At 39.2% G+C, this 23,209-nt stretch overlaps 2 protein-coding genes across 2 annotated transcripts in view; both read left to right on the top strand.

Annotated features, from left to right (window-relative positions):
• FAM135A (family with sequence similarity 135 member A) overlaps positions 1-11,083 on the top strand; it is an 81,697-nt gene extending 70,614 nt beyond the window's left edge. The window contains exons 20-21 of the mRNA XM_059830984.1: positions 7,834-7,947; positions 9,625-11,083. Of these exons, the coding sequence (XP_059686967.1) occupies positions 7,834-7,947; positions 9,625-9,830 (320 nt within the window). The 3' untranslated portion in view covers positions 9,831-11,083. The remainder of the gene's footprint in view (positions 1-7,833; positions 7,948-9,624) is intronic.
• A 3,596-nt stretch (positions 11,084-14,679) lies between these two features.
• SDHAF4 (succinate dehydrogenase complex assembly factor 4) lies at positions 14,680-20,449 on the top strand. The gene is made up of 3 exons (XM_059833361.1): positions 14,680-14,754; positions 17,365-17,517; positions 20,176-20,449. Exons 1-3 carry the CDS (start codon positions 14,715-14,717, stop codon positions 20,283-20,285), a joined length of 303 nt encoding a protein of 100 aa, XP_059689344.1. The 5' UTR covers positions 14,680-14,714; the 3' UTR covers positions 20,286-20,449.
• The last annotated feature ends 2,760 nt before the right edge of the window (positions 20,450-23,209 follow it).

Below are 23,209 nucleotides of genomic sequence, written 5' to 3'. Positions count from 1 at the left end.
GTCAAGGCAGAATGACAGATAACTTATTTTTACAATTCTCTTTATCTGTTTCTGGTGTATAAATAGGAATTGATTCTTAAAATTGTAAATGCCTTTTGAAATGACTGATTCAATAAATGACAGCAAATGACAAGTGATGATGATGATTAACTGTCTGCTTTTCTCAGTCTCTGTTTTTCTATAACATTGTATGTGGTTTGTCAACTAGTTTGCTTTTATGCACTTAATGGGAGTATTACAGTTGTAGAATATTTTTTAAAAGTCAGGTACAACTCATTCATTGCCCAGCTATCAAGTTTGTTAAAGCAGAAAGAGTAACCCTAAAAGTTAACTTGTTAAAGCAGCCTTAAAAAGCCCACTTAGATATTATCTTCAAGTGTAAGAATTACGAAAACAAAATAATTTTTCAGGCCGTGTAATAGGTTACCCTATGAAAATAAATCTTTATTTGAGAGAATAATAGCAGGTAGTGGGAAGAAACTGAGACTTAAATATTTGCCATTTCTGATTAGATTGTTGTTAAAAAAAAAAATCTGGATGTTTTCTTTCTGGACTTGACCATTCAAAATTCTAAGAAGTTAGAGCTATTTTCTGTCTTAGAATTATCATCGTTGCTAATAAGGTGCAAAAGCTGACCTTATTTGCTTATAAAGAACAAAAGGTAATAGGATTATTTATTCAAAGAGAAGACAGTTGAAATTTATGCTATTTCTTCAATTATAAGTTACTTTAAGCACTGGTCACTTTATATAGGCAGTTGAGGAATTGTAACGTCTTTAACCCAGTGTCAGATTTAGTTTTCTGATGTTGCTTCTTCATAATGATAATGTTTAGAATTATGTTCTTTGACAGTAATCTCCTTGAAATCTGCTTGTCATGTCTTCAGCAGCTGCAGTCTGTCTGGTAACTTCTGGGCGTCTTGGAAATGATTGTTAATTTCATACTGTGACAAGAAATTACACCAGGTTGCCAGCTATGATGATGTGTTCAATATAAACACAATTGTAGTTGCACAGATGAAAAATACATGAAAATTTCTGCATTATGTGTAAATAGTGTTTCATGTTGTAGTATTATGGGTTCAACAAAAACGAAGCGTTTAATTTTTTGAAATTAACTTGATAATAAGAAGATTTTTAGACACAAAAAGAAAAAATATATAGTCCTCTATTTTCTAACTGCTTGGGTTTTAGATATTACTATGGTCTATCCACTTAGCGGACATGAGTACTTTTTGTAAGTGAACAGTTGACATTTGCCATAAAACTTACAAAATAGTAATTATGCAGACCTGTCCTTAAAGGGATAACGGGGAATGAGTTAAGTATTATTTGAAACTGGTGCATGAATGAGTTGAGCAGCGTAGCACCATGTAGTGATTCAGTGACAAGTTCTGGAATTTGCACAGCTCCTGATTTCTGTTTCCACTTAATCTATTGGTTATGCTTAAATATTTTCTACAAGCAATAACGGCACCTTCACGTTTACTTTATAACATCAAATGTGAAAATCAGCTAGCTTATGAAATGCCAACTGATTTGTTTGACATAACACCAAAATAATAATAATGAGAAGTTTTTTCTTTTAAGATATTAAGGAAGGATATACATTTGATCAGTGTATTCAAATGCATAATTGATTCCAGTTGGAACACATTGTAATTTTTGTCTGCAGAAGCAGAAAGGCAGTGGCTGCAGTGAAACTGAAGATGCTTTCAGGTGTAATTTGAGCACTGTCCCAAGCACTTCTCCCAGCTTCTCTAATTCACTTTGTTTTGTGCAAGGTAAAGAAGAGACGCTCTTTCTTTTTTCTCTTCAAGTAGGATATTTTGTTTCTTACCTTATTTACATTTTATACTCAGCTAGTTACATTTTTCATAAAAATTAACATATTCCAGGGAGTCCAGGAAAATAAACTGTAAATTCTTGATTTGTAGCCATTGCCATCCAACAAACATGCACTTTCTTGTTCATGGTACTTCGATGGCCATTTTTGATGGGTTCAGAGACCCTGCCTTATATGTTAAGAAATTAGCAGTGAGAGATCAGCTTCATTTATATATAGGCTGGTTTTGATGTTCTGTCTGTCTAAGAAAAATGTCAGTGACATGTAACATTTGGCTTTAGTTGGTTTCAGACAAGACTTTTGTGTGTGAATACCTTGTTTATAATGCCAATACACTGGTCAGTACGAGTATTAAAAACAGAGTCCAGTTCCATGAGTTGGTCTTTGCTTGCAGAAACTTGAACTTGTCAGTCACCTGGAACAACATTAACTGAAGACCCTGGAGGTGGATTCCAATTTGATAGAAATTCTGATTGATCATTTGCAATTAAGGACTTGGCGAGTAGACTGACTCCAAAACTTTGGCCAGAACTCGTTCTCCTATGATGAATAATGATGTGTGTCAGACACATGGCTTGCTGAGACTGGCTTCCATAAAGCAAACCTCAGAATGCTGTTTTCTGTCCCAGTTATGAATCGTTTGCTCACTGGCCGGAGTGCTTCCTGCAAAAACCTTTGTACCTGCAAGTTTTTCTACCTCGGCTTTAGTTCTGAATTTATTTTTAAGTCCCATTTGTCAGCCGTAGAATATGCCCACATTAGCAGTCAGGAATGCATTCAGAAGCAGATCTCTTCATGATCCTTGTTTACTTCAGAACACAATGAATGAGCTTTAGCAGCCAATGCACGTTGCACCCACAGGACCAGACTAGAGCTAGTCCAAAGTAAACTCTCCTGAAAATAGGCATTATGATGGATGAGGGATTCTTAATACCAACGGGTTTGCTCTACAGTTCTGTTCCTCTTATGCCACAGAGTTCACAAATGTGAATATACAGCCATAGTCTCTTCCAGGATGTTTTTGTACTGACATAGGTAGGCTTAGATTCATATGTCTTAGTACTTCCTCAGGTCTCAATTAGTGGAATTCTGGTGTGGTTGTTTATTGTCTTATCTCCCCCCTTTAAAAATGTACATTTTCCTAATCTCTGAAAGGAGGAAGAGATGTTTGTTTTGATTTTCATTTATGTCCATGTTAACAACAGATCAGCAGTGAATAAGCATGGTTGACATGTTTTCTTCTTTGAGATGTCTGTTATGTACAGGATGTCAGCTTAGCTTACTTGGTGCTATTTGGCTTTGGGGGCGGAAAAAGCATTTCAGCTCGTGACTTGAGGGAGTGCCTGTTTATAACTCATGACGAGGATGAAACTAGAATTGAAATAGCATCCCTGTTGGTAGCATGGCATGGAGACTAACCTAATCAGTTCGGCTAAGAGGAAGGACTTCTCAGACCTCAGTAGCTCTGTTCCAACAATATTGGAAGAATCTGGTAGGTTTTATAGCGTGTGGAGCCAAGTTCTTCAAAGTAAAATCTTCAAGGGAGAGTTTGAGCTGACATGAAACTCTTGAGTTGATGTAAATCTAGCTCCCTATTCAGTCTTCTTGTGGGACTGCAGCTGAAAGTCTGAGCATCCTTGCATCTGTACTGTGGCATCTTAACCTGAGACCTCAGCTGACTCAGGATGTCTACGCTTGAATTTTTGGGGCACGATTCTAGCTCTATGTGTGATGTGTTAATTTCACAAAGCAGTGCAGAAGACCAGCTGCAGGAGATGGCTGCCTTGCAGGGCATAATTTCTGAAGTCTGTATTTCCAGACTGCTTTTTCGGCAAAGCTTCCAGATCCCTATTTCCAAACAAGTATGTAGATGGACAGGATTGTAGAAAACATTGGGACTATTGTATCTTGACAAAACTGAGACATTTCCTTTGAGTCAAAGCAACCAGGTATGACCCTAAGCTACCTGATCTAACATGAAAGTTGGCCCTGCTTTGAGCGAGTGGGTAGGATCAGATGACCTCCAAAGGTCCCTTCCAACATAAATTACTCTATTCTAGGATTCTGTGATTAGTATATTCCTAAGGAAAATGGCAGCTTACTAATGGAATCAGATTGTTGTACTTTTTAAGCTTATCATAAGTGATTTTGATTTGATTATGCTCAAGAACTCTGTGGTATCCACAGTGAATATTGTCCATTGCAAATAATTGAAGCCTTGTTTTGAATTTGTTAAAGGTCAGTGGTGTGGAATTTTGTCATCCTTTCTGCCAAAGAAGTCTCAGAGAATATCAGCAGCCCATTGTATCAGTGGCTCCATCTTTCATTCCCTGTTTGGATGTTGGCTATAGCTAGAGGGCAGACAACATCTGATTCTGGTGCCTGAACGCATATAGAAATTTATTGCTCTGTGATTGCAGTTAGTTATGAGTTACCAGGTCTCTATACCTGCTGTTCCAGACAGATTTTTCCACTTGACTTATTATTTGGAAAAATTGTTCATGAATTTATAGATATCATTAATTCAATAATGACTAATGCTATTATTCAGAATTCACTGGTGGACATGAATGGCATGATTGTTAAATGATAGAAATTGTGCTCTCTGTGTATGCCTAAATTCACTTTGACTGAGATTGAAGTTCCATTAGGTGATAAGGATCATCATAAAAATTTGGAAAGCCCATTAAAGGTTCGTTACTACAGGCAAGAACATGCTGTTATATGGGACAAAGCTTGTTATTTCAGCAGTGATCTTTCCCTTGGATTGTTCTTTTCCAGGCTATCTCGAATCCTGTTGAAAAATGTAGTCAATACTTTCTAGTTAATGACAATCTCAGTGTTTTTTATAGTACGCTGCAAAAATGTATGGTCTATTCTGTCTATCTGTCTGTATATTATGTGATGTGATGAGTTCAAATGTATTTTGTTCTGATAGAATTAGGTTTTAATCTTCCAGCGCTTTTGCCTAACTACAACGATCTGAAAATGTTGGCCTAATTAGATTTTGGGTTTGATTTCTTAATTTAGCAGCTGAAAATTTTGCTGCACAAGAAAAAAATGGTTCATTAATTACTTAGAATAATTTTAAGTTTGGGATTTTTTTAAAAAACTTACAGTATGCGTGACAGATCTTGTATTATGTGCGGTGTGGGAAATTAAAAATGTGGATCATAGGAATTAACTGAGCGGTATTCTTCTTCACAATTTATTCCTGAATTTTTAATTTAATTTATTTATATGTATTTCAAGTCTAGGAAGTAAGTGAAAGAACAACATGTAAAGATGACTGGTGGGCCAGTTTTTACTGCTACATAAATGAAAAATTGCTTCTTTGTCCACAAGTACACTTAATTTAGGCACAGTTTAGCAGTGCACACTTCCATATTAGAGATCATTCTGTGCCTATGTCCTGAGTAGTCCCATAGCCTGTCTGGAGAGCAGAAAGGATGCTATTGAACACCATGAAGTTCCTTCTAATTGACAAATGGTTTGAGTTATCTCATGTTGTAGAAATCCAAGAGGTTGCTAGGCTCTGCGCATTTATATACACCATTTTGACTCCTCCCATTCCCATCCATATAGTCATATGTGGTCTATATATATCACATGAACCATGTCAGAATAAACAACTTCAAGATGTAAGACTTGGACTTTTTTCTTCAAAGTAGGCACAAAGAGCTGTCCAAAGAAAAAACACCCAAGAATAGTTAAACAATAAAACTCATGCTTAATGAAATACCCAGTATGCCTTCTTTGCTCCTACTGAAGAGTTCCCTCAAACACTTTTCTGTAATGAAAGATTCCTGATATTTATCATGCCTAAAATCAAGGGAAGCCCAAGACATTATTTTTATGAACCAGAATATAAAGCACAAAAATGAGTCACTGTGACCAAAAGGGGATGCCTAATTTACTAGACTCTGATGTCCTAAGCCTGGTTTTGGGGTTTGTTTGTATTTGCTTTGTATTGTATTATATCACATGTGAGGATGAAGAAAGTTTATTTAAATGTTGATTGATGTAGACAGTTGTTCCTCTAAAGATTCCCCAGGATATCTCTTCCTTCTTCAGGTTGAATAAAAGATCTAGGCAGTCCACTTCTTTGTACCTTTTACATGAATGCTAATGGATATTTGTCTAGGGAAGGCACATATCAAAAAAACTTCATACAAGATAGATAGACTCACAAGGCATTTACAAAACTATTACAGATTAGCCTGCAGAGAATTCCTGTCCTTGATTTATTCCAAATGCATTCTTTTCAACTCAGTACAAAGTTTTGGAACTGGCATCTGCATCTTCGTGGAAGATTTGAGGCAGTCTTTTTTCATCAGATGTCAAATAAAAGACTCCAGTGGTTTATCTGATCTTTTGAGACAGTGTTGTTTTTCAGTGGGCACAGGCAAAAAAAAAACCTAAACAGATTTCCTATTTGAAGAGGACAGGAATCAGGATCTAGTTTGGATGCATTTTCTGTATGTTTTTATAGATTTACAGATTTTTTTTTTTTCAATTTTCTGTGAAATCTGGGAAGATCCATTTACTTTTTCACATGCTAAAGTTCTTCAGCATTGTTTCTGTAACTGACTTGGTTTGGAGATGTAGTCTTCATCACATGGCATGTACAAAATACTGAAAATTAGGAAACAACCTCTGAAATGTGTCAATACTTAGTATATATTCAGTCTGAACAAAACAGGGAAACTAGAATCCAGAACTTTGTCCCGGCAGTATAGCTTCTGAAAAGCAGATGGCAAATAATTTCTTTTTCCTACACAACCGGATCTCTTTTTTTAATGAAAGAAAAGTTCGATTTTTGGAGGTTAATATAGAAAATGTTTTGCTGCAGATTCGAAGCAGCACCTTCAAAGAATTACTTTCTTTGCAGTATTTCTGTAATTCTCAGAATGGACTAAGTACATTTTGTAAATTAAAAACTAACAGTTACAGGTTCTGACCATAATTCTTCAGAAATTAAAAGCGGGGCTAATAGCACCAGTGCAAAACTCATTAGCACCGGTGCAAATAGAGTTGGATCAAATCTACCAACGGCAAGATGTAAGCACCTAACACCTAGGAGATTCCCAGAGAGCCATTCAGGCTGGCTGCTTTTCAGTATAGCTTAACTTTGCATACACCTAAACTGTTTGAGCATTTTCTGGTTTTGCCTAACAGTTGCATTTGTATTTAACTGTAGATGGCTATAATATTCAGAAGGGGCTGTTCTAAGACAAAGGCAAGCTATCTCCCTACAATGCTCCATTGTATTTGGCCTAAAGCAGATGGGCAGCACCGGAAATCTGATGAAGCTTTTTAGAGAAAACCTAACAATTAAATGCCTTAAGGACTGGAACTCCATCATTACTGGGGGTTCCTACCTCTGCATCATCTTTCTGTTAGAGTGCTTGTCCAAGAAGTAGGAAGTCTGGGTTTAATTACAAAGGTTTAATTATATCTTGGGAGTTGTGTTGGGTGGACCCCGCACCTGTGCTTGAGCTGGCCAGACCTTACAGTGTGGCAGTGCCTAATAGAGACACCCAGACTAGGTGGGCTGTATTGTGTACTTGTTGATGCTAGGCATTAATCCTGGTGCAGCTAGGCTGTTGACTGAAACATCAGTGAAGACAAGGTACCATCCATCTTTAGGTTTCTTTAAGCAATGCAGAGGCCTTGCTCCCTTCTGTCAGCCAGAAACCAACCACTTTATTCCTAAGAAGCAACGCAAACATTTGAACCATACTCTATTTAAACGGGAAACATCACAATTGGGTCATGCCCATAGGTATCAAAATACGTACAGAGGAAAGGCTGGTACCCAACATTTTGTTGTTCTGTAGTTCTACCTATTGTAATTGATTTTTCTGCCTCTTTCTGCAAGATCTGGTAATAAATTGGTGCCAAATTTCAGTTGTAAAATGTTTAATTATTCTGTAGTAATTGTCACGGGATTTGTTATAATAGATACCTTTTTCTCTTTTCCTGTAGGTCTTCATTACTTCAAAAACATTGTGTTAGTAGGCTCTCTGCAGGATCGTTATGTTCCTTATCACTCCGCTCGCATTGAGATGTGTAAAACAGCTTTAAAGGATAAACAATCAGGTAATAAATACCCTGCAAAATAAACAGACCACTCAGGTTAAACCTCATAGGTCTCAGATTCATCCCATTTCATTCTGGCTGCTTAACTGAGGCACCTCTATTATGCATTTAGACACTCACAGAATCACTAAGGTTGAAAAGACCTGTAAGATCATCAAGTCCAACCATTAACAAAAAAAACCCCAAACAAAAAAAAACCAAACCACACCACACCACACACCCCCATGCCCATCAAACCATGTCCCACAATGCCACGTCCACAGGTTCCTTGAATACCTCCAGGGAGGGTGACTTGACCACCTCCCTGGGCAGTCTATTCCAGTGTGTTACCACTCACTCAGTAAAGAAGTTTTTCCTAATATCGTATCTGAATCTCCCCTGGCGCAACTTGAGGCCATTTCCTCTTGTCCTGTCACTAGTCACTTGGGAGAAGAGACCAACACCCACCTCTCTGCAACCCCCTTTCAGGTAATTGTAGAGAGCGATGAGGTCTCCCCTCAGCCTCCTCTTCTCCAGACAGAACAACCCCAGTTCCCTCAGCCGCTCCTCATCAGACTTGTGTTCCAGACCCCTCACCAGCTTCGTCGCCCTTCTCTGGACACACTCCAGCACCTCCATGTCCTTCTTGTAGTGAGGGGCCCAAAACTGAACACAGGATTCGAGGTGCGGCCCCACCAGTGCCGAGTACAGGGGCACGATCACTTCCCTACTCCTGCTGGCCACACTATTTCTGATGCAGGCCAGGATGCCGTTGGCCTTCTTGGCCACCTTGGGCACACTGCTGGCTCATCTTCAGCCGGCTGTTAGTCAACACCCCCAGGTCCTTTTCTGCGGGGAAGCTTTCCAGCCACTCTGTAGTAATGAAGAGAGAAAATCCATGTGGGAGCTGAATTGCTTTCTGATTCTGTCCTGTTCTATTAGATGCAGAAGGAGATGAGACTGAATAAATTTCTAGCTTATAGACTTTGCTGAAAGTTTGGTGGGATGAGCACAGCCCCTGGTGTGTTACTCCATCAATAGGAAGGACATAGAGCTTTGATTTTTGAGGACATCAAGTTTTAGCGTCGAGCACATGGGCTGTATTTCATTGAGGCTTAATACTAGCACTGAGAGAAAAGGTAGTTGTCCCATTTCAGCGACGGTTCGTTATTGTATTTACTGTTGGGACATCCTAGCACAATTGCATTCTATCATTATATATTGACAAATAAATACATTTTACATAGTGTAATAAATTAATACTGATGAGCATATTCTCACTATAAATGTACAAATACTAAAATGCATAGCTTAAATTGATTTTCCCAAGATTTCTGTGGAAATTAAACTTTCTGTGTAGTCTATCTTAACAGAACAACAGCATAACACATAGAATCATAGAATCATTTAGGTTGGAAAAGACCTTTAAGATCGAGTCCAACCGTTAACCTAACACTGCCAAGTCCCACTAAACCATGTCCCTAAGTGCCATATCTACACATCTTTTAAATACCTCCAGGGATGGTGACGTAACCACCTCACTGGGCAGCCTGTTCCAATGGCTGACACCCTTTCAGTGAAGATACTTTTCTATCATTACCTGTCTTATTCTGGAATGTATTCATTTTGAATTCAGGGTCAAAGAACTGTATTTGTTTCTGGTGATTCACACAGTACAACTCTTCTTTTCCTTTACAGGACCAATTTATGCTGAAATGATCCAGAACCTGCTTCTGCCAGTTCTTCAAAATAAGGAATGTAATTTGGTTCGTTATAATGTAATTAATGCATTACCCAATACAGCAGATTCTCTCATAGGGAGAGCTGCACACATTGCTGTTCTTGATTCAGAAATATTTTTAGAAAAATTCTTTCTTGTTGCTGCCCTAAAATACTTTCAGTAGAGAAAAGCATTGTAAGACACTTGGTTATTACCTCATTAACAGATGAATCAAATAATGTGTGGTATTAAAAATATAGCTGCAGCTGTATTTTAAGAGATATTTATACTTTTTATATGGAAGATAATTTATATCATCCACACTTAGGGCTTTTTAACATCAACTTTACTTTCTAGGTAATGTGGCTGTGCAATATTTTTTTATTTTGTTCTTTTTACTTTTCTATTATTTTTTCTTAATTTTGGGTACCTAATTATTTGGAGATTAAAGCACAGTGCGTAATTTTGATTGGTTTATTATTGGCTCTTAGACTACAGAAGTCAATGTTACTTGGCTACATTTTACAAGAGGCTTTAGATGCCAAAATTGGATTTTAAAATTCTAATAAGGTCTTACACATTCAGTTGTCGTATTTTAGCACTGTAGGAAGTTTAACTGGAAACAAAATGAGCTGCTAAAATACTGGATATTTGAAATTGACTACATCTGTGGGTCTCACAAAGACCGTTACTGAGTTGTCTGTTCAGATATCACTACAGCTTAACAGTTTTCTACAAAATCATTATCATCTTCATTAAATATGGTATGCCTCTGGGAATATATTTTCTACTGATCTCAAAAACATGTTAGTTTACATACTCAATTTTATTACTGGAACTTTAGTTTTCAGAAGCAAATGGCAACTAAGGATTTTTGAATGTTTAATGATAGCTGCCTTCAAATAATTGGGGTTTTGCAAGCTGTATTAAAATTGCTCCTTATTCTGTCAGTTCTTCAGATGAACATGGACAGTTTTACATGGACTTCCTTGTATGTACGTAAAATAAGTAAATGTTATAAATTTCTGCAATACTTTTATGAATTTAAGCAATTTTTAAATATTGTTGAAATGTTTTATTGACTACAAAGTATTGTAAATACAAATCAATACATCTTCAAATGGGACAATATTGTAAACTTTACCTGTTTAGTGATACAGATGAAATGTTTTTGATATACAGGAATGTTAAAGGTCTATTGACTTTCTACTGGTGCTGAATAGCATTAAGTTTGGTTTCTCCTTCCTTCCCTTTTCTCTGTTTCAAACAGTAACTCACTAAAGGTGGGGGGAAAGAGTTACATGTGCATTCACTAATTGTAATTAACATTTTTTGAAAAATATAAATTTGTTGTATAATGCATGTTTATTTTTAGCATTGTGTTATTGCATCTGGTGTTAATAAAATGAACAAATGACTCTAATGGAAGCAATTAAAGAAACGGAAATGTTCTGCTAATTACCAAAATTCTGGGGAGGCTTTTTTATATATAATTAATAATTTTGTATTATTTGAAATGAATATAGCAATAATAGTTTATAATGAAGTGATTTTGCATTTGATATGATTTGTTGTATAATACAGTCTTTGTAATGTATATTTTTTTCTCTGTAGCTTACAAGATGCTCAAATGAGCATCTGTAATTTGGCAATGTACACACTTAAAAGAGTATTTTATTAGAGTTGTGTTAGGCAAGTCCTTATGACACAAAGATATCTTAAATACATTCCCACTATAACAATGTCTACTTTTATTAATAATATAAATAATGATGGTGCTACTAAGTTCTAAATATTTAAATTAAGTTCTGACATCTCAACTGTCTTTTATTTAACAGTATTACAGTAGTTGGCTAGCGGCTAAATTTTTGATACCAGTTTAGGAAGCTAGATCTACAAAATTTTCCTTGATTCACGATGAGGAAGTTAAACTACTCGTAGTACGTAAGTATTTAGAAGTTTCTGTCACTGCTGAAAGATGTCTGCCTTGCTGCGTCTCTCTGGAAATCCAAAAGTGTAAAGCATGCTTTTGTGATTAGCAAAGCTGAAATATCCTGGCAGAAATAGCCACTTTTTTTTTTATAGTAGATCCCATCCATGTAAGGAGGCTTGAATTTGGTGTGTTCTTTGGGGAAAGCGGATAGTGCAGGAAATCATCTAGTATTTGCATGTAAGTTTATCAAGGAACAGGGCAAATTAAGAGAACATTAAATTCATCTTCTCTCCCGTAATTTGTATTGCCCAGTGCAGTCCATATGTGGTCTGGTAGCCCTCAGTACTGTAGCCCTTGTGGGGGCTGTTTGACATCTCGAAGTCCCAAAGGAATGTGCCATAAGACAGTAGTGAGTGGCATGATGACCCCAACATGTCCTTCAAGCATATGAAGTTCATGTTTGCACTTACAGACTGTACTGTGCACTTGCAGTTGCTCTCTGAACAACACATGCGATCTTGGATGTTTTGGACAACTGTGCATGTGTTGCATGGCATACTCCCCTTACTCCTACATATTTCTGCCTTCTACTTACTAGATAGAAATATGAACACTCATATATATAATTCAATGTTATCTGATGCAGTAGCAGCTATAAAGTGTTCCATCCCACCCCTTTTCTGTTTGAATCAGGGCTCCATCTTCCTGTAGTGATAGTGACCTCTCCTTTATGCAGGTATCCTACAGCTGCTTGAAAGTGAATTATGCTGCTTACAGAATGAGGGATGAAAAGTAAGGTCTTAACATTCCTTTAGAAAGCTGCCTGTCTCTTATTTCCTGAAGGCAGTAGGCTGCTATTGTTATTTAACAAAGCTCTCAGAGATATTATTAGGAGGTCATTGCATAAAATGAGATCGCGTCTGAACTTTTGTTTGCAAATGGGGAAAGAGAGCTCATGTTCTACTGTGGAAATCGCCAGGCTTTGCAGCAGAGCCAAGAAATTCCACATTGATGGAAAACTTCCTCTGTAACCACAAAAAACCCTTCATTCCAAGCCAGTCCTATTTGCACAGCCCTGACCAGGTGTGGTGTTCAGACAACCAGGCTTCTTGATGTGGTCAGGGAGGAAGAGGGGGCATTTAGGCAGAATCGGCACACTTGCTTGCTGCCTGGGGCAGTGCTGGTGGTGGTACTTTTCAGATAGCCCCCACGGCCGGCTTATGCTCTGGCTTAATCTGAACTGACCTGCCGCAGTGTTCGTGCTAGTTCCAAGTCTTCTATCCGCTGCTTTTTAGAACAGCAAAGCAAAGCAGCATACAGTATCGTTTGAGATAAATCATCAGTAAGCAGAGGGAGGAAAACAAAAAAGAAAACATTGCATTTAATCACAAAGTGGAAAATTCCTGTGGCATGTGCTACATTTGTATTTACCAATGTTCAGATTTATTAGCCTCCTCAGCCGCAAGATCTAGAAATACATAATTCAGGAGTAAAAAGTAAATCTTGATTTTTTTACAGCAATACAATAAATTAATAAAAAAAAAATGTTTTGAAAACCTCAGCTTATTTTTAAGTGGAAGAACAGTTCTTAATTAATCTTACATTGCTATTTCATCCTTACCATTTGAGATTGCACATAAGCATGATTTTTCATGGATTGTGTTAAGCTGTGAAGGAACAGAGCTTACTATTAACTTGGTACCTGCAGACAGCTTGGTATGAGTATTTTTAAGGTAAGGATTTCATGATTGCTTTTACTGTATTGAGCACATGCATGATAAGTTCTTGAACTTGGCTTAGATCTGGGTTTTCTTCTTGCTGCTTTTGGGCAGAAGAGCATTTTTTCTGCGTGAGCCACCAATATTCCTCTTTATTCTTTCTGATCTAGAGGCCCAGCATCTTGCTGTTAGACTAAGGAAAAGGGTTTCCCATTATTTTCAGTCTCTCATGTCAAATTAACCGTGTTATAAAAAACTGATTGAGAAAATGTCATGGATAAGGCAGTCAGTTAAATTTAATGACTTTCAGTGTGTGGGCATTGCCAGGTGTAGTGCAATAAACTCAACAGACCATTGCTGCTGTTAATTTACCAAGGAGATTTATTTTTTTAAACTCTTCAGATGTGAACATAAAATGCTGGTTTAGACTCCGACCTCCAAGGAGGGCTGAGTGAAAGTTACCTTCTGCAGTTTAGTATCTGTGGACAGGGTGTTTTGAATTATGGAAGAACAAGCTTAGCTGGAGATGTTTCAAGAGTGGCAAAAAGCAAATACTGCCATTTTCAGAACATTGACTAGAGCTCCACCCCATGAGCCCAGGTGTTACGTGTCCCAGGGTTAGGTTTGTACTGAGAGAGGGAGTAGGAGGTGTTAAAAGCACCTTCACTGGGTCAGCTGGGAAACTGGAAAGATGCGGCCTGAAGCCCTGCGGTTCAGCACTTGGGCTTGGTTGCTCCGTTTTTTGCTGCTTTCTTCCTGGGAAGGCGAATAATGCCTGTTCGAGCGCAGGAAGGGCACCAGCTGGGGTATAGGACTGAGAGAGATAAAGTTTGTTATTAAAGTAATAAAATTATTTAAATATCGTAATTATTTTCTGGTAACTTTGAAGTTATCCAGCCTTTATGGTCTGTAAGGACAGACACTGGCTCTGTACATAACTATGGCATCACCCTAAATACTTTCATGTCCTAAGTAGCCTTTGTGTACTATCTCAACAATTTAATAATTTTCATTATTTAAAAAAAAAAAAAAGAAGCTAGCGGGACTGCACTACGCATTGCGGGGAAAAATTCAGCAGTAAGGTCTTCATCGCGTGACAGAACCGAGACGCCTTTGCTCCAGGCTTGAGGGGGAAGAGGGGAGTTACAGCTTATTTCTCGAACACCTCCAAGAGCCCGAGCTGCCTTCATCAAGAACTTGGCTCCCAAGGCGCCGCTCACCTCCCTTCACCGGGGACAGCGAGCGGCTCGGAGGAACAGGGCTGTCCTTAAGGCTGGTGGCAACCGCGCTGCCCGCAGCCGCCGCTCCTCCTCGCCCCGCCCGCGCCTGCCCGCCCCCCGGCTGGCAGCCGTAGGCGTTTGCGCATGCGCGGCGCCCTTGCGCTGCAGCCGCTCGTGTTTCCTGGCGCTGCGCGGCCATGGCTCTGCGGCTGCTGCTTGGCGCGCCGAGGGCAGCGAGTAAGAGGCGGGCAGAGGGCGGGAGGGGCCTGGCTTTGCCGCTGAGGGGCTTCCCAGCCTCTCCTCCCCTTCCTTTCGCAGGGGAGTTATGAGCGGGGGAGAGAGGGGCGGTTACCGGCCGGGACCGTCGGCGCTGGGGGTTGCTGAAGGGTGCCTAAGATGGCGGCGGGTGATGGGGGCCGTGTGCGACCCGCGGTGTGACCCGCGCCTCTTCAACCCACGGCGTCTGTTAGGGGCGGTGGGGTGCCACAGTTTTTGCCCCCACCATTTCTCTGTAGGTTTCCTGCTCTTTTTTTTGCTCTCTAGATATTAATATTCTCTATACTGCAAAACTACTGCTTTCAGGCCTCACTATCTGTTCCGGATGTTTTCTTTCCCTATCGCTGCTGTGAACTTTTAAACGGCAGTAAAATATTAAGCCGTGGTTTAATGTTTGTAGAATAGCTGGAGGGAACTTACTGTGACCGTGGAAGTTATTGGTCTGTGTCCTCTGTATGAGGAAATTCAGGTGATTTGTTCATGGAGAAACTCAAGCAGGAGGACAGATAAAGTAGCCTGCAGAACTGTGTCTGTCGCACATGCGGGCTCAGCTTAGTCTGTTCTGTAGGGCTGCAGGTAAGGCAACTTCCTTCTCCATCAAAAGTTGAGATTTCTGTGGTACTATTGATACAATATTCCTGAAACAGACCAGTACAATATATGTTAATAGAAGAGCTGGAAAAAAATGTTAGATGTTTGTGAGCTCTCCTAGGCTCTATTTGGTGGTTAGGTTCATGGCAAGATTTGGCTGATGCTCCTATCTCCCCAGAGCATCCTGGTGAGTGCCCAGCTCCCACTGTATGAATGGCTTTGTTATGATAAATCATGGTCTGTGGGCCACTTCAAAAGGCTGGATGTTGCGGATGTTGGCTGTTCAGCAAGTTCAAAGACTTGGGATTTTCAACTTCTTTTCAAATTCAGCTATATAATTAATAAATTGGATGGCTTTGTGACCGCCCATAAAGTATGAGGGAGTCAAAGATCAGTTTGTAGCGTGTGGTTTACTGATAAAGTGGATTGTTCATCTCATCTTTTTCAGAGGTACTCAATGTTGAACTTCTGTCACCTCTGTGTCAAGAAGAATTTATTTTGGTCAACAATATCGAGTACTGCCAATAGAAAAATGGATTTTGTCTTCTCTGCTGACTGTGATAATCAATTTCATATCAGTACCTTAATCTGACTTTTATTTGAACTTGGACTAGAATATCAGCTTTAATTTAATTTTCTAGCTGGCTTTTCTTTCAGCTTGCTGAAGAATGACAAGATGCTTGGCAGGAGTAGAAAGATCCAATGTATGCAGAAGGATTAGATTCTTCACTGTTGATAGTCCCTTATGTCATGTGTAAAGCAAAATAAAAAGGTTATTCCTTTGGGGCATTGGCAACAGTTGGCAGGCATAATACAGTTTATGTGAGTGTAGGGTTTAATGTTAAGGTTGTGATATTTTAGGATGAATGAATATGCTGATTCTGGGAATACAGGTGGATTGTTGGTTGGTGTTTATATAGGTGAGTCAAAGCCATGCTGCTTGAGAAGGTTTCCTGATGTGATCTCTTTAGCAAAGTAGAATAGTAGTTCTTTGAAGTGCTTTGCACCCAGTCTGGTACAGGGAGGACTTCTGTTTGAATCTTCCTTCATAAGAGAAGTCAGAACTGCTTTAGGCACGTGTCCATAGCTAAAATATTTTTAAAGGGTAGTTTATGCTCACTGTGGAGATTTGGCTTTTTGACCAAATGCAGAAATATCAGTCATTTTGAGGAATCTTCGTAAGCAGTTTTTGACTTGTTTATGACTCTTGAATTACTTATGACTTACGATATCTGTGCACCTCCATTTTGATACTACTTGAAAGAACTCTAGGTATGGATATTAATAGACTTTCTCCTACATTTATGTTAAAAACATGTTAGTAGGACTTTAAAGGAAAAAAGTTTATGCTTTTAATTAAAGCATTTGCATGCAGTTATGTAATTGAACTTAAATGTGCTCTAAGTTTGTCCTGCTCTTGACTACCAGCTGAATTATTTTACAGTTATAAAGGAAGCCCAACTATTCTCTACCAACATTCTGGAAAACCTGTTACTAGGGGAACAGTGTTTTATTTTTTAAAACTTTCCTTTGGGAAAGCAGAAGCTTTTTGTGACTCAAAAGCTGTTGGAAATGAGCCAAGACCTGGAAATCAGCAGTCTTCTTGGGGGAGGTTAGGACTTCTACAGGAAAACAGAATGTACTGGTCTATGCTAGCATAATTACTATTTAGAGTCTAAAATACAAGAAAATAACAGTGAAGATAAGTTCAAGCAGTTTAAAATACACTGTTTATGTGAACTGAGTTACACAACTAACACAGTTTTGCCTGCATATGTTTCTAGGGCCAAAAATAATTGTCTGTGCTGATTTCTTAGGTGTTGGTGAATTGAACGTTAAACTAATATTTGGAGTTTGTTTTCCTGTCCTTCACTCCCTAGTTTCTGAAGTGAGGGTTTTTCAGAGGTGCTCTGAACAGTCATAGAGCTACTTGGTATTAAACTCTCACATTTATGCTACACGTGTCCGTTTGTTTGATAGAGTCATCACTGCTTTGCAGCTCTCTGAGGAGCACCAGCTCTAAGACAGGAGGAAGATCTGAACCTGCTAAGCAGTCACTTAAGAAACCGAAGTTACCAGTAGGTCGATTTGATGAACCAGAGGAATCCAGTATAGAGAGGGAACCCCTGGAAAGTAAGTCATGTTTTACAAAACTGAAAGCCGTGTTTTAAAGGCAAGTCCCTGAGATGCAGAGCTGATGTCAGTTTAAGAAGAGGGGTAGGCATTCAGCATCTAAGCTTAACGGTTCTAAAAAACAGGGGCAGGGCAGTGGGCACAAGTTGGAACACATGATGTGTGAGAAAAAAAGTCTTCAAGGGTGGTCAAACATTGTAACAAGTCACCCAGAGAACCTGTAGATCCCTCTCCTCCTGGAGATACGCAAATTTGCCTGGATGTCCTGACCTAACATCAGCCTTGCTTTGACCAGGGTTGGGGCCAGATGTGTGCCAAAGGTGCCTTCCACCATAAACCATTCCATGATTCTGAGAAAGGTAGCTGGTATTGGTCTCTTACAGTACAGCTGTAAATGGTGGTAGCACGCTCATGAGGGCACCAGCTTTTTTTTTATCCAAAAAGCCTGGTTTATATCTTAGTCCGCAAAAGATTTCTGATTCATGCTGTATTTCGTGGTCAGCCTTTCTCTTAGTCTTGCAGGTAGTGTTTTGAAAAGAAAAACAGTTTCCTCAGCCACTCAGTGGGGTCCAGGGCAACCTAATTAGCTGCTATGTGTGTTGCATGGCAGTGGCCTTAGTGGGGCCACATTTAGGGAACCTGACAAGATTGCGGCACAGATACATCGTTGCTGAAGTCACTAGAAACGTACACTTTTTTATCAGACAGGAGAAAGACAGAATCTCTTTTTTCCTTCTTTTTAATTAGCTGTCTTCCTTAACTAAAAGTGCTAGTCATGCTTTATCTTATTCACCACAGTGTGATGTTCGGCTATTGATTACCAGTAGTGATAACCCATGTTTATCTATTTTGTGGCCTCTAGGACAAGCTTTTTTAATATATCAATAGATTACTATGAATATCCAGGTGACAAAATGACTGAAAAATTATAGTATCATCACTGAAATGGCTGCAAGCAATTTCAGATTGTGACTCACTTGAGAACTGACTCAGAGTTGGAGTTACTGTGTAAGCAGCTATTTAATTCTTGTCCTTTTATTCCCAAGAAAATAAATGCCATCACTGCTTCATTTAAAACAAATGCATAATTACTATCTTTTGATTTTTTGCTTAGGTGTTCTGTGTTTAGCACAAGACTCTTTTGGCTTTAAATTTAGTTGTACCTGTGTATTTTTTACATATAACACCAGCAATAGTTTGTTAGACTGCTGACTGCCCATTGTGTCCTCCGTGGTTATTAGGAAAAAATGTAAGAGTTTAAGCTGGCCATTTGAATTCCCACTGCTGTGTAGCTGTCATGGAGAAATCTTTAGAGCTTCTGCATCCAGTGTCAGCACATCAGTACTGCTTGGATATTGGGATGATGGCTACAAAATAGTATTAGATGCATCTGCGCTCCTTGCACTTCCCGAGGTACTCAAATACTGACATTTCCTATCCTGGTCTGTGTGAATTTTTAAACGGGCATCCCAATATGTCATTCTGTATAGCCTGTAGCTACATGAGACTGCCTCCATCACTGTCGTTCTTTTTCTCTGCTCTCCAGGATTTCTGTTGTTGTCTTTTCTCATTTTCAACCCTACTCCTCATGACTTGTTTTGCCCTTCAGGGCTGAGTTAGGGATACGACTGAGGTATCCTTGAGTTACGCATATATATGGGAGGCTCTGGAGAGTCAGCGTGGCAAGGGGATACATGGGGTATAGTGAGCTTCAGGAAGCCCTGCAGTCTAGTGCAGGATGAGAAAACACTCAGCCTAGGATGGTGCTGTGCCAAAAAGTACTTCATGGCTTGGTGATGCCTAGTGGGATGGCCACCGTGCAGCATGGGTGGCCCGAGTTACTAGTCATAAGAGAGGACCCTGAGTAAGGGAGCGCTGAGTAGCATAAGTATGTTGACTGTGAGGTGCAGAAAGCTCTATGGTGTTCGAGTAGGTGGCATAAGCTAGTAGGGTGCTGGGAATAGAAGCAGCACTGCTAATGTGTAAGCATAGCACATCACTTATCAGAGAGATCTGAAAGTTCATACCCCACGTACAGAGTCTCCCTTTCCTGGAAGGGCATCACAATGACTTAGCGAGCTTAGGTTAAGTTTTAGGAGGTAAAAAGTCTAATTTAGCTATTTAAGGTTTTATAGTACCTCCTGTGACTGAGGTATCTGAGGTATGCTGTTTCTTGAAAAACATAACCAGCATCCATGAAAACACGGTGTTTTAAATACAAGCATAATTATAAAATCTTGGCTAAAATTATAAAATTAAAGCTAAAATTAAAACCTGACTGTTTAAAGTTAGGGACCTAAACAAACACAGAAAGTGACCTGGTGTTCTAGACGTAGTGAACATGTGTATGACATACCTGAGTGACGCAAGTTCTCACTATGAATTCACGAGAAACCGTGGTGCTTTAGTGCCTTTGGATATTGAGTTGCTTTTTCATTTGCATAGCTGAATACGATAATATATTCCTGACTGTAGTCACAAAACTCTGAAACTACTGTTGTACGACTCTGGGAAATGTTTAACTCAAGGTTGCCTTTAAAAACAGAGAGTTGATTTTTTATTTGAAAATGAAACTAAGAGGCAAACATCGTAGATGGTGACATCTTTATATTTGTCAACATTTCTGGGCATTTTAATGAACTTTCCCTGTCATTTTAGAATTCCCTGATGGAATCAATCCTGCTACAAAAGAGCGAGGTGGACCTAAAGGCCCTGAACCTACACGTTTTGGAGATTGGGAGAGAAAAGGACGTTGTATAGATTTTTAATGTATAAATGTATCTGTATTGCTAATAAAATACTTCTAGTTGTTGAAAAATATAATGTACATAAAAATCTCACCTGGATTTGTTGTGAAGCTTCTTGTTTCTGTCATGCTTGTGATGAATTTTCTGAGAGATACTATGTAAATAAACATGATGCTGCAACTCAATTTTTGGAGCTGTTATTTGCTCAATGTACACCTGATCTTTAATGCTATTTACACTATGCAAGTATAAATGCCAGTATAGTGATGTGAAATTGGTAGTCAGGATCTTACTGAGATGTCTAAGGGCTTGGATTTCTTTACATATTTAAACATTTATGTAGTGTCTTAAAAGTGCTGAAAGAGCTTTGCAGTTCATGAACCTAGATACCGTCCATCAAAAGTATGGGTCTCTGCAGAGGCAGCTGTACTTAGCTGATGTTCGCGTTTAGCACGGTGGTTCATCGGTAAATGCCCCCTCCGTGAAGAAGCATCCCCTCTGTCGCCATTAGGGTGGGTTGGGGTTTCTTTCCTGTTTGTGCAGAGGGGATGGAAACTCCCTTTTATCTCATCTCAGATTGATGGGCTGTAAATGGCGTGATGGGAATGGAGCCTTAATTCACAGAAGGTCAGCTCATGATGGCAAGTAGTGTAGGGGTGCTTTATATGCAGTTTTAGAATACTGTTCTTTATAACCTAGCTTATTACATGTTATTTGCATTATCTTTTCCTTGATAAATGGAGATGTCTGGCTGAAAACTGGCTAAGTGCTGCTTGGGGAAAAATAACATTACTTTCTGATACCTTATGGTCAAAGGGGACTAACTACATTAGATGATCTACTATTGCAGGTCTTAAAACTAAGTTATCTGGCATTCCGCTAAATATCTTTCAATCAGACTGAGCTCAGTTCTTCATTCAAGAATTTGCCTAGTTGTAAATACTGCAGTAGAGTGCAAATCTACCACTAGAATGGGTACTTACTAATAAAAAGCTGTCATTAAAATGTGTGAACATATGCTCTATTTATTTCTGTGCAAGTTCTTTTTGATAACCTAAACAAATGGATCTTCTCTAGTCTTCAACTGTAGATGTTTTCTTAATCTCTTTGTGTTTTTTTCCTGGTGTTTTGCTGATTTTTCAACCTCTTCTCTTTTACTCTACACGCTCCAGCTTTTATGTTCACAATTCTTATCAGCTGCTTTTGCCACAGCACCACAATCAGCATTAAAACTGAATAAAAGTTTCTTGGAGAGCCCAGGAGAGTCTCCCGTTTTATGGCCTACATTTCTTTTTCCTGTATGGATATTTTTGCCTTTTGCTATGCCAAAACAAGTTGTACCTGAATGAAAGTCAGCTGTGCTTCATGGTTTCTGTTGTTTTGCATTACTCTGGCTCTATGTAAGAAGGCATGGCTTTACCCAGCTTTGCCTTTTGCATGATTTTATTAGAGCATTAAAGTGTGTTAGTCCTACCACAAATCTGTACAACCTCCTTAAAACTCACACGACTTGCAGCCGGTGGGGAAGCTCCTCACTGACATCTGCCAGTTTGTATGCCCAGTGTGTATTTATTGACATAATATCATGCTAGTTGTGAGTTAAGATGTTTGACTCGCTGCAATGATGCCCTACAAAAGTACTAAGTCTGTTCAGTTAGGTTTATCAACCAAATACCTCGCTGAAGGGCAAAATGAGCCTGTTTCTCATAAAACATGTTAACTAGTGGTAATTACATTTTGAACCTTTAATCTTCTAGAAATTTAAATTCTGCAGCGTGGTTTGGATATTGGAAAATTGGTCTGTATTTATACCTGATTCATTCTAGTTGCCCTTCTGTAGTGCAACAGTTACGTTTTCACAAAATCTATTGAAATTTTCAGTTACCTAAAGATATGCTGGGCCAGCTATCTTGAATATATGCTGTTTATTAAAATACTTATTGTTAGTAATCTTTAGCCTCTGCAGTTGCTGGTGGGTTGGAAAAGAGTTCATCACACAATACACCACCTTTTCAAATAGGAAGAAGAAATTTTAATTGGAAACTTCTGCCTTTTCTGCGTTGTTATTAATAGACTTAACATCTTAATTAACAAAGAAGCAGTAACACTACCGCAGTTATTTCCTTTTTGAATTCTAAATCTTACTCTCCTTATCCGTGGATTGTTGCACGAGTTCATTATCTTCTTTTACCAGGTTTTACCCTTCCCAGCACATGCTCCATGAATGTTTACCTAGTTCCACTTCCTGGCGTTCCTGATTTTCAATTCTAATTGCCACCTTCAGCATAGACTGCAGCTGCAGTCCTCCCTGGCTGCAGAATTGCGCCTTTTTGATTTAGCATATAAAGAATTGGTCTCGCTTTTCCATGGTTTTCTTTATCTTTCAGTTCATTATCTTCAGTCTCACCCTGCTTTGTGATGAAGGGCTGACCCAAATGCTGTCCAGGCCCCTGCATGTCTGCTTTCATGCAGGTGGTGGCTGCTGCTGTCAGAAGCCACAGGTAGCTGTTTTTGCCGGAGCTCAGGCAGGTCCTAGGTGCTCCCTGCCTGCATCCATGGAGCACCTGGATTTGGAAGCTGCTTCTGAGAGCACTGTCCATACCAACGAGACAGAGTGCTGCACAAAGGCAGGAATTTTGCTTTCTTTTGAAACATAAAAAGGCTCTTGCTAACTGATGTAAATAGCTGTCAAGGAGTAGGATAGAGGATACCACTTAAGTCTTAAGGAGCTTCAGGCCCTCATTACCACCTCCCAGGCCAGTGCCAGTAACCACCAAGTATTTGCGTAATTTGGTGAGGGAGTATGTCAATAAGAGGTAAGAAACTGAACATTTGGGCAAAATAACATGTAATGGTCAAAGCGCAAATGCCAAGGGGCCTTTCTGTGTGGTCTGGCAATCTGGCATTTACCAAAAACAGGACTCCTAGGCTCCGGGTAAGTCCAA

Source organism: Gavia stellata, chromosome 2 (genome assembly GCF_030936135.1).
Source record: "Gavia stellata isolate bGavSte3 chromosome 2, bGavSte3.hap2, whole genome shotgun sequence".
NCBI classification, from domain to species: domain Eukaryota; kingdom Metazoa; phylum Chordata; class Aves; order Gaviiformes; family Gaviidae; genus Gavia; species Gavia stellata.
This window is presented reverse-complemented; position numbering and strand designations above follow the sequence as displayed.

What these genes read in the sequence shown, in the direction of transcription:
- SDHAF4 (XM_059833361.1), top strand. Translation starts at nt 14,715, where the DNA reads ATGGCTCTGCGGCTGCTGCTTGGCGCGCCGAGGGCAGCGA. An exon ending in TGGCGCGCCGAGGGCAGCGA is followed by an intron (nt 14,755 to 17,364) that starts GTAAGAGGCGGG and finishes TTTGTTTGATAG; the next exon opens with AGTCATCACTGCTTTGCAGC. An exon ending in AGAGAGGGAACCCCTGGAAA is followed by an intron (nt 17,518 to 20,175) that starts GTAAGTCATGTT and finishes CTGTCATTTTAG; the next exon opens with AATTCCCTGATGGAATCAAT.